Source organism: Falco cherrug, chromosome 7, assembly GCF_023634085.1.
Source record: "Falco cherrug isolate bFalChe1 chromosome 7, bFalChe1.pri, whole genome shotgun sequence".
Taxonomy (NCBI): Eukaryota; Metazoa; Chordata; class Aves; order Falconiformes; family Falconidae; genus Falco; species Falco cherrug.
The window spans coordinates 53,167,077-53,178,410 of record NC_073703.1 but is presented as its reverse complement, the minus strand read 5'-3'; the positions used below and the strand labels follow the sequence as shown (position 1 = coordinate 53,178,410).

Sequence of the window (11,334 nt, the reverse complement as noted above, 5' to 3'; positions counted from 1 at the left end):
ATGACTTCAGCACATAAGTACCACTAAGACTTTACCACATAAATCTTTAAACACTGATGAACTAATGTCTTGGAGCCAAATCCAGCGCCAATGTTCTGTAAATCTTTACTCCTAATGGTTTGTGTGAGATTTATATGAAAGTGTTGAAGCTGGATTTGCAGCACATTCACTGAATGTTGTCCGTGGTTGCAAAGGCATGCTCATTTGATGTTTACTTATAGGGAAAATGCAAAATAAGAGAGGAGGAATTACATTTAAAAAGGTGTTGCCCAAAAATGCATATCAATTTTCATCGGAGTCCTTGTATCTGTTCTACTCTTTGTTGAAGCAGAAAAGCAGATACATGTCTTGATTCTCCCAGTCTTGAGGAAGAATGCAGTAGCTACAGTGATGTGCAAATGAAAGTAATTTAAAAAGTCATGAAGAACAGTCAATTTTACGTTTAGGTAAGAAGAGTCTGAGGAAGGAGAATATAAGCAGTAGACCTTACAGTCAGGACGTGGCCGGTGCCATCTACTTCAGAGCTGGCTGCTGCTTGCGGTCCTGTCGTTTGGAAGGACTGAGGTACCCTGCTGTGTATGCCTCTGTCCTCCTTTGTCTGTGGTTACTCTTTCAAATTAAAAAGCAATTATGACACGTACCATAGGGTTATAGATCTAAGGCGTTTCTTAGAAATATGAACATGCATGTTATAAAACTAAATATTGGTAAATACTTCAAATATGAGTTTGGAAAATAACACCGTGCCTTGATTTTTTTAACTGATAGAAACAACCTGGCACTAAGAGTAAGGAACTTTCTGCAGTGAAGCTTGCCTGCAGTGAGTGAAGTAGCTGACAGAATTTATAGCCTCAGGCTATTGCTAAGCAGGAGAATTGCATCATGGAGATTTTTTTGTTTGTGTTTTTCTTTTATTAGCACTTCAGAGTTAATTCAGAGTATCTTGATGAGGTCTGTTGTGGTTTAACCCCAGCTGGCAACTAAGTACCATGCAGCTGCTTGTTCACCTCCAACTGCCACCTCCCTGTGGGATGGGAAGGAGACTTGGGAAAAAGGTAAAACTTGTGGGCTGAGAAAAGAACAACTTAATAATCAAAATAAAATAATAATTGTAATGAAAAGGAGGGGGAAAGAGATAAGAATAAAGCCTAAGGGAAAAACCCCAAGTGTTGCGCAATGCAATTGCTCACCGCTTGCTGACCATTGCTCAGCCAGTCCCTGAGCAGTGATCTGAAGAGCCCAGCCCACTTCCCCAGCTTATATACTGAGTGTGATGTTCTATGGTGTGGAATATCCCTTTTGCTAGTCCACATCAGCTGTCCTGGCTCTGCTCCCTCCCAGCTTCTTGCGCACCTGCTCTCTGCTAGAGCATGGGAAACTTGAAAAGTCTTTGATTTAGTGTAAGCACTACTTCACAACAACAAAACCATCAGTGTGGTATCAACATTATTTTCATACTAAATCCAAAACACAGCATTGTACCAGCTACTAAGAAGAAAATTAACTCTATCCTAGCCAAAACCAGGACAGGTCTCATTGTATCCATCCAGAGGCTGTGAGTCTAAATAATTCTGCTGGATTAAAGGGAACAGACGATCTGTGAGAGACTTTTTGAAGCACAGTTATAGCGGGGAAATGGGCAGAAAGCCACTGCAAAGGATAGCTTTGAAAAAAATGAACCAGGCAGTGCTCAAGAACTTAATCGGGCATAAATATGACATGCACTGATGTCTCCGCTGCAGTGGTTGTGTATGACAAATTTGCCATTATTACTTGATCTAACATCAGCCAATTTTCTGATCACTTGCCTCTTGCCTGCTTTGGCTGCATCACCTGCAAAATGGAATGTGAGTATGGAAGTGCTTCTCTTGCACAGAAGGGTCTCACACGTGGAGCCGGGCAGTCTGGGATTTATGTCCTTTCTCTTTACTTGACCTGGTGCATCAGGTTCATCTGTATCTTACCTCAGCCTAGGGGATGATTAATATCCATTTCAGGGTTGATACGCTAAAATTAAAAAGTATAATTTTTGTGTTGTTACAGTATGTTCTTGCAGCCCCTAAGTCCTGCCCTGATTCTCTGAACCAGGTTTCTGTTGGGAACTCAGCCCTTCAGATGCTGCCCCCTGTTACGCCTGTGCTGCTTCGCTGTAGGTGGAGGGGCTCTTGGCCCTTGCGTTGCCAGCAGCATTATCCACACAAGCAGGGCAGTTGGGGAAAGGACTGTGTGTTCCTCTGAGGCTCATGTGTGACTTCCACAGACTGGCCTTGTTCCTTCTGTCGGCAAGCTAGAAAGGAAGGTCCTGCTGGAGAAAGAGGGAAAATTTCTGTGCTGGCTTAGCTCAGGCTTCCTAATAATGTTGTATTAGAGGAACTAATTCTGCTTTAGCTGCTTGAAATATAATTTACTGATGATGGAAAACATTTTCATAGCTTTGAATTTAGCAGCTTCCTGTTTTCCACAAAACAATGCAGTGAGCAGCCTCGGTATGAGCATGGCCGTCCATGTGCAGTCTCTGTGACTTGTTTGCTCTCTGCTGAGACAACTGTGTAGGTGGCAGCTGTGTTTCTGGTTTTCAGGAAACCGCTGCGCATCCCACTGTAAGTACCTTAGTGATAAATATAATTTGTTTTCCTCAGGAGACTCAATAGCTATCATAATGTTCAGAGCTTTTTGGTCTTTATTACTGTCACTCCATAAAAAGTCTTGCATCACTAAGTTCAATTATCTGCTCGAGGCTTTTCACAAATCTGCATCTCTTACTGAATCCAGGCTTGGCCTTCTGTTTGGATGCTTTTCCCACTAATGTCCTGCAACTGCTTTTCAGCTGGATCCTTTTATCATGAATTGCAGCCCAATAAACCAACACTTTTCTTCTTCATGTCCCTCTTGAGACCTTCTTGTGCTGTATTGCCTACCAGGCACCAGCCAGTTTGGTATGGCTGGGAAATAAGTGCTTGGGAACAGCTGCCGTTTTAATTGTTTTTTAAATGCTCAAGTGACTTGTAACCATTACATTGTACAGTCCCCAACTTGTGCAATGATATGCTGTAGCTTGTTGTAGTCTCCCTGGGTATCCTCCATTCTCTTCTATGTCTTACTTTTTGTTTTATTTTGAATTAAATGTTTTACAGGAGGAGCTGTGATTTATGGATTTGTGTAGTGCCTAGCACAGTGGAACCAGTTTATGTTTGGGCTAACCTAGTTCAGCGTCTGCCCTGTCTTGGGATGTTCTTAATCAGCAGGCAGCCTGTGAGGACTCTTTCAAGCACATCATAAGAAGGAAGTAAGTTCCCATCGAGGTTGGGCTGACTGGACATGTGGCAGTAGAAGGCAAATACTGAGACAATGTCAGCACCTTGATGCCTGTCTCCTTGCAGTTGTAGTGAAAGGCTGAGGCTTCAAAACAAGTCAACAGTGGTCTTTGCAATGGGATAACTTGTATTGTGGATGTCCCAGACCTGGTCCAGATTTGGTTATTAGACTTCTAGTGTAGTGACCAAGCATTTTGCAAAGTGCAAAAAAGAAATAGAGAATAAATAGCTAATTATGAAGTATGTGATATAGAACCAGGAAAGATAAATCTTCATTGCACAGAGGAAACGGCATGGGGTAGAACAGGATGTGGCTTGTTGGATATGTTTCTTGAGTCTTTGGCTTTGGTGGGCAGGTGTAAGGTAATAGAAATAACTGGTCAGGGATCCTTGGAATAAGAAGGGAGGGACTGAGAAGGAAGAATCTTCTGTGCGTTTGATCCAACTTTGTGAAGAGATTTTTGAAATTACGAGGAAAACCTTACAGATAGTACTGCATGCTGTGGATGCTCCCAGCTAACAGTTCAAATACTTTTCTTGTAAAGCTGTAGGGGGAAGTGCAAGGAGTAAGGACCACAAGTTGAAAAGCTTAGAAGGGCTTATTGAAAGAGTGGAAAACCATACAACCCCTTGGCAGCTTAGTAAAAAATTTACAATAATTTTCTTCCCTGGAGAATGACATTCCGTATTTCCTCAGTGCCTTATCTAGCAATAGCTATGACTCCTAAGGCCTCTGCATCTTTCGATGTCTGTCTCATCAGATATAAAAAAACTTCTCCCTTCCTGCTGCAGCCTTATATCCCCACTCTGATAAAAAATACCTACAGGCCATTTCCTTCCTACTGGTTTCCCTTACTCCTGTACCTCTGACTATTGATTTATTCTTGAAACTATGTGAGAATGGAGGAATGATACAAGGATTCAAACTCCTAAGCTTATCAACTGTACTGGCAAACTGATCAAGTGACATTGACAGATTGTCCTCAGAGAGAAATTGTATGTATGGTGCCCTTACACATCAGCTTCTTGTGGACTGTGTGGGGATATACCCCATGCATATTTCTCGTGTGCGACCTCCACTGCTGTCGTGAGGGTCTCTTGGGACTGAACTATTAGGAGACATGAAGGAATTCCTGGTGACTCTAGTCTTTCACCAACAAGCGCACAGTGTGCTGTTGACCCAGATCTGTAGCATCTGATGGTAGTTCAGTGTCCTGCGCCACATGTATTGTGCCATTAGGAAATAGGTTCAAGCACCCACATCATATGAACTGCCAAGACTTTGGTTGTTTGGGTGTCCGTTTAAGAGAGGAGTGAACAAGTCATTGATGCAGCTCTGTCCTTTCCACTTTCAATATTCCTTTGTGAATATTCTGCCTGTCTCCTTTATTGTAGAAGAATGGCTGCAGAAGCATGGCCTTAGAATCTCTGAAGATCTGCACAATCCAGGCCTGGTATTAGAACAGGCCTGTAATCAGAATTGTACTGAAGTTGCTGTGCTGAAGATAACAAGAAAGGTAGCCTTGAGCTATTCTTGCATCCTGAGACCAAGTAATTATGTTGTGCCAACAGGCCGTGGCTGTAACAAGCTACAGCTGCTGGGACAGCAGGTGCAGGGCCAAGAAAGATAGGGACCGGTATGGGAAAATAGGGAGTAACAAACTACAAGGCTGAAGCACAGCGACACAATTAGCTACATGGATAGAATGGTTGTTTTAGTCATGATAATTAGGGGTGTGAGAACCGCGCGCGTTTAGAGACTACTAACCAATTATATTTCTGCTTTACGAATATGCATGTGTATCGGTTCTGTATAAGTAGTGTTAGAAACTAATAAAGTTGAGCAAGATGCATAACTCATATTGAGCGTCTTCTTGACTCTGTCGAACCCTTCTTCCAACACTTTATATTCATTATTATAGTTCCTTTTTCCTTAAAACATTTCTCTTTAATCTCCTATCTGAATTTCAGTCATTCTGCATGTTAATAATTTGTTTAGAGAGGTACCATGTTTACAGGGCAGGAACACTCTTTCCAGGTGGCATTGGAATTACTGCACATAAGGTTAGTGTGGTCCTTTCCTAACATCTTGTGGATGAACTGACAAGTGCAGAGCAAAGAAGTTAGTGCCTGATGAAGAGCTGAGAGAAACCTAACTTGAAAGTAAGTTTCTAAGAACGAAAAGAGGTCAAATTCACCCTGTGATGTGAATCTGTAAGGTTTCAGTAAAACTGCTTAAAATCAGCTTGGGCCAGTGACTCCAGTGTGGCAGAGCAATGCTTCAGACCTTGTAAATCTCTGTGAAAAGTGTAGAAACTAATTGTGCTGAAACAGTTCAGTGATAAGCAAATTGTGCCCTTTCAAACCTTTTCAAGTTTCTTCCTGTAGAGACGATTACAAGTTTGTTCTCATTTCCTATTTGTCATGACCAACCACCTCTCTCTGATCAGCTGTTCCTTTCTCTTCTCCTCCTTTGTGTTTTGCTGTCCTGAAGCCAAACCTGAACGGATTTCAATTCCTTTCTTGTACTTTTTGACTTGGTATCAGGTATTTCCAAATCCTAGCTGTACAACACATGGGTTCTTTAACAGAAGAAATAACAGTTCAGCTGAATAATGGGTGCAAGGTGTGGTATCTGTAAGTGTAGAATCTCTGAAATTTTCTCCTCCGGTTCTCTTTCTGTACCTCCCATCAAAGCTCAGTTTTTCACTACAGTAAATACGTTGGGTATAGAGATTGTAGCTGGAAGGGCCCAGATTTCCAGGGCTGTGTTCGTCTAATCTATTCTGTATTAGAATCAGAAAAGTAGTGGATAGTGTTGCTCCTTGAAAAGAGCAAAAAGGCAATGTGTGCTCCTTGAGATGACTGTATTTTTCTACTGACTTGCTACTGGTAAGTTCTTCAGCAGCATCACCTCTGGTAAAGCCCTTGGACCTGTCAGTGCCTGCCTTCTCACAGTGCAATTCCAGCTGCGCCATACTTCTCAGGCAGAGCAGTACGCGTTGTCCAGGCCCATTATGAGACCTGGAGCCCAGTTAGGTGCTGCCTTTACCCAGGACTTAAAATTTGCTGTAGTAAAAATGAGACGATTTACAAGTCGCTTCTTTCTCAGATTTGCCCTTTGTGGATGTTACGAGTTTGTGTGTGTTGTCATCTGGGGGATAAGGACTTGTAACACCCTCGATGATTCTTCTCTCTCTCTCTCCCCCCACCCCCTTCTTCATTTCAGAGCTCCTGCTGGGGTGTGCGCAGAAGAATGGCTGCGGCAGAACCTCTGACTGCTTTCTCCCGATGGTACCTCTACGCCATTCATGGCTATTTCTGCGAGGTGATGTTCACAGCTGCCTGGGAGTTTGTGGTCAACTTTAACTGGAAGTTCCCAGGGGTTACCAGTGTGTGGGCGCTCTTTATCTATGGCACCTCCATCCTCATTGTGGAGAAGATGTATCTATATCTCAAAGACAAGTGTAACATTTTAGTGCGCTGCTTCATTTACACACTTTGGACATACCTCTGGGAGTTCACCACTGGCCTCATCCTACGCCAGTTCAATGCCTGCCCGTGGGACTATTCCCAGTTTGATTTTGACTTCATGGGCCTGATCACCCTGGAGTATGCCATCCCGTGGTTTTGTGCTTCTTTCATCATGGAACAGCTGGTGATCAGAAACACCCTGCGCTTGCGATTTGATGAGACTGCCGAGCCGGGGGCCCCCACTGTCCCTGTTGCCTTGGCCAACGGCCACGTGAAGACTGATTGAGCAGTGACTCAGAACAACCCTTAGCAATGTGAGAGAGCCCAGACCTCTACCACAGACTGTCAGCTCTGGCTCTGAGGTACTGCTCCTTGCTGTATGATAAGATTCATAAACCCCATTTTTCTAAAGGGGGTGTGCATGGGATATACCAGAAAAAATGGAACCAATAGATTTTCTATGGATTTTACTCTTTGGGCTCCAAGGACCAGTATCAGTTACTTGTTAGTTAGGTCATTTCTGATTTTAACTTATTACAGATGAAAGCAGTCCTTTTGCTTACACTTTTATGTGGAAAAAGAAGAAAAAGAAATGCTACGGTGGAAATGCATCCAAAAAGAAAAAAACCTAATTACTGGATGGGCATGGACACGCCTGCTAAGTTAGTGATTGGCTTATTCCATTAGGCAATATTCAGGTGCTTGCTTGCAACCAATACCTCCCGTGGGACCTGAGATGCTGCAGGAACAAGGAAAAATCCATCTGCTGTTGAGAAGAACCTAAGACTGGCAGTCTGCTGGGGAGGTAGATGGTGTTCCCCTCGTGAGGTCCCATTGGCCTCTCCCCAGGTTCTTTGTTGCACCACAAAATAATGTGGTGCTGGACATCTTGCTGAATTTATACAGATCTTGTACTTTTTGAAATCTGAGTCCGATACTCACTAGAAATTTTTTCTTTTTCTTTTTTTTTTCTTTTTTTGTTAAATAAAGGCCTTTTTTGCCAAGTGAATTTTACCATAATCTGTGCAATCTGAATCTTGGCAAAAGGCACAAGAAATAGTGTAAGTCTTCCCATTTCCTCTGTCCCCACAAAGTAGACCTTACCTGAGGGTCTGCTGCAGATTTCAGCTCCCATCTCAGCTGGTCAAACCTTGTAGAGACTGTACAGGCCAGAAGCATTTTCTGCCTGCCTTCCCAGGGATTCCTCTGTTTCTGGTGATGCCGATGACTTAGTCTGGCTGCAACCCAATGTATTTGAAGGTCAAAACCTTCACATGGCTAACGTTATCCAGGATTTGGTCCTCTGGCATTGACTCTCACCTTCCTTCAGCACTGGCAGGTCTGGGCTCAGTGCTGCCCAGTGTTCTGCTCAGTGTATCAAGACAATTTGCTTTTTCTTCCCAAATTCTGCTTTAAATACTTTGCTTTAAAACAATCATACTGTCACGACAATAATTGGAAGCAGCGGCAGCAAGAGATATGCCATGCTGCCTGATACATTATTTAAAGGAAACCAAACACAAAAGTAAAAAAAAGCCTCTCTGAAGAGCACTTCTTCATGCTCTGCCTGAGCAAGACTTTGAGTTAGGGTGTGAGCAGTAGAGAGGTGGAGCAGGAGGGAGTGCTGTGGCTCCATTGTAGAGCTACTTGCACAGGGGACAACTTGAAATTTAACCTATCTGGGACATTTGAGGAGTTCAGGGAAAGCTGTAGTGCAGGGAAGATGCTCGATAGTGACAGCCACAGGTTCACAGTCCCTCTGGCAAGTCTTGGCTTTTGAAGTTAGCAACAAACATGGAGCTTCCAGCTGTCAGATGTATCTCACTCCTAACTGGTTTATGGGGAAGGTTTGCTGTAGTTGCCTTGCAGGGCCAGATGAATTTTAGGTGTTCTTCCACCATGGTCAACAGGGCTGCACCCAGGGATCAATTTGGCTAGAAATGCAAACGTGTTGTAGGATTCTGCCGTTGTACTGAGATGGCCAGGCTATTTCTGTGTTGGGTCCTGTGTTTCTGGTAGGGAGGGCTTAGATGTGAACCTGCTCCTTGCCCTGGGGCACCCGTTCCTGAAGGGAAAAGCAGTTCTGGCCTTGTGAGGGGAATCGTTTGTTGGTTCTGCTCTTATGAAGGCAGTGTTAATCCCTTTTTGTATCACGTGGTGCAATTATTTTGTTCCTCCCCTCCCCCTTCTCACATAGCATCTGTTGCTGGCAATGGACACGCAGAAGCAGGCAGCAAGGAGTTAATAAAATCCGCCATGGGGTATGCAATGTCTCCTGAAGCACCCAGAATACTTAGGTGGGTTTTTAGAGTTCCCTTTTTACAGTTCATTAAATTAAAAGAGAACAAACACTGAACAGATATTTTTTTCTTGCTGTGATGTTAGGATTATGAAATCGGAGCAACGGTATGTAGTTTATCAGCCTTGATGGTGTGTAGACCCAGGCAAAATAGTCACCTGACACTGTACACGGGGAAATAAAGAGATGAGGTTTGTATGTGGGATAATGTAGATGAGCTCTGCTGGACCAGAACAAGAATTGCAAGGTGCAGGTGAGAGCTGGGATCTTCCGTTTTGGCCCTGGTTGTCAGGGTCACTAAACACAGTGTCTAAAGCTGGGTTGTCCTCTCACAGCATAGCTTGAGTGTGGTGTCATGCTGCCTCCTGCACCAGCCCTGCACCATCTGAAACACTCAGCTTCACAGAAACATCCTTAGGATCCCTGTTTTCTCCTTAACTGTTGCAAAACTCTTCAAAAAGGTTAAAAGGAGTTAGCAACATGGTTTGGTTACTCCCAGCTACAGGTGGGACTGGGGGAGGAGGAGCAGTGACTGTCTACAGAGCTAATCTGGTGCATGGTAAGTCATGTGTCTTGGCTTTAGAAGATCCCCACTAAATGCTACTGGCTTTGCTCAGTGATGTAATATTTAGGTGCTCAGACTACGGAGGGGTTTCCCAGCAGCATCTAGTATGTTATTCCATCATTTTTATTGCCTGTGCCATTGTAACAGCTGTTGTAGTCTGCTTTCCACTGATGCCCAATATGTACTACCCAGCTATTGCATCCTCATAGAGTGATAATTTACACCCAGAAGTGCACTTTACTTGCAGCTTGCACACCAGAAACAGAAAGGGACCCAGCAAATTCTAAAATTAATTAAATTAATTATACATAGTACCATGTACCTAATGCAGCAGGATAAGCCAGACTTCTCCTTTCTGAGCAACATGGCTGCAGTCAGAGCTTTGTTTTTTCTGCAAAATTTCCCTTTTAATACATGTGATGCTTCTTACAACATCTTACAGAAGTGCCCGGAGCGCATTACCAGGGTCTCAGTGGCAGCTCAGTGAGAGCTTGGGAGCCGGACTGAAGTTGTAGAGACATTTACATTAAGAAAAAAAAACAAAAACAAAAAACCAACGCACAAGGCCTAACATGTGTTTGTATGTGTATCTTCCTCAGTAGATTAAAGTTGCCTGTTTTGAGTTCACCAGCAATAAAGAAACCCTTGTGATTTATCTACCTTGTCCTAACTGCAGCAAGGAGAGAGTGGCCCGTTGCTGCTTTTCTTTTCCAGGGGGTGGTGGGATATGGACTCCAATTAACCCAGGTTTCCAGTTTTGCCTCCCTTCTCTTGCTTGTCTCTTGTATCGTCCACCCTAAAGGATCTCAAAAGTACATGATAAAATAGTCTGTCTTGCGCACAAGAAGCAGTTCAAACATTACTGTGATGTCTGTCCATACTCCAAAGATCTTGCCAGAGGGAAATGATTGATTTACAGCAGGACCAGACTGCATTTTGGTCTTTGGTGTTATAATTAAAGACAAATGTGTATATATGTATCAGGTACTATTGCACCTTTGGTCTGAGTGCATTTTGTAATTAAAGCAGAATAATCCAATCAAGGTTTTGTTTGACTAGTCCTGTGACTGTAAAAGGTAAAAGAAGACTGCAGGGCTTTAACTGCTTTGAGAATTAGGAAGCAGGTGACTGAAGTCCTGAGTTCAATAGCGTTGCTTTGCTGCTGGCTGGTTTTCTGAAACCTGCACAGAAAGAAAGGGGATGTCTTCATTCATGAGAACTTCTGCCCTTTGCTCTTTCTGTACTATGAATAAAACTTGAGCCACCACTAAGACGTGAACTGAAACCAAATGTTTTTCTATTTTAGTTTATCCTGGGCCCTGCATACATGCAATATGCTCTGTATTCAAGGGGGAGGCTTGCGACCTGAGTTCTTTGTTTCAGTTCTTCTGCCTGCAAACTGCCACTGAACCACCTGAGAAGGCGATTACTCTCTTCCCCTTCCTCCCTGCACATCAGCAGCTACCAGATCCCTCTGTGATCCATCCCCTGTTGCAGAAGGAAATCTTTCTTCTGGTGCAGCCCCTACTAAACCAGAAACTGTTCCCATTGTGCATCCCCTTGCCTAGCTGCTTTGGCACCTAACGACTGGGCAGGGTCATAGAGCTGGTGAGATCTCGGGAGCGTTGTCCTTGTTTTATTATTGATGGCCTCCACTTGCCCCTGTCTTTCCTTACTCTCCT

At 43.5% G+C, this 11,334-nt stretch overlaps 1 protein-coding gene across 23 annotated transcripts in view; it reads left to right on the top strand.

Moving 5' to 3' along the window:
- TMEM229B (transmembrane protein 229B) overlaps nucleotides 1-10,691 on the top strand; it is a 38,207-nt gene extending 27,516 nt beyond the window's left edge. For 12 of the 23 annotated variants that reach the window (XM_027808038.2, XM_055715802.1, XM_055715807.1 and 9 more), the window contains 2 exons: nucleotides 919-1,055; nucleotides 6,544-10,691. In XM_027808038.2, the coding sequence (XP_027663839.1) occupies nucleotides 990-1,055; nucleotides 6,544-7,074 (597 nt within the window). In that variant the 5' untranslated portion in view covers nucleotides 919-989 and the 3' untranslated portion in view covers nucleotides 7,075-10,691. Of the gene's footprint in view, nucleotides 1-918; nucleotides 1,056-2,474; nucleotides 2,601-3,134; nucleotides 3,287-5,332; nucleotides 5,478-6,543 lie in introns of those variants that run through there. The other 11 variants (XM_055715819.1, XM_027808045.2, XM_027808046.2 and 8 more) reach the window with 6 other exon arrangements.
- Nucleotides 10,692-11,334: the final 643 nt, after the last annotated feature.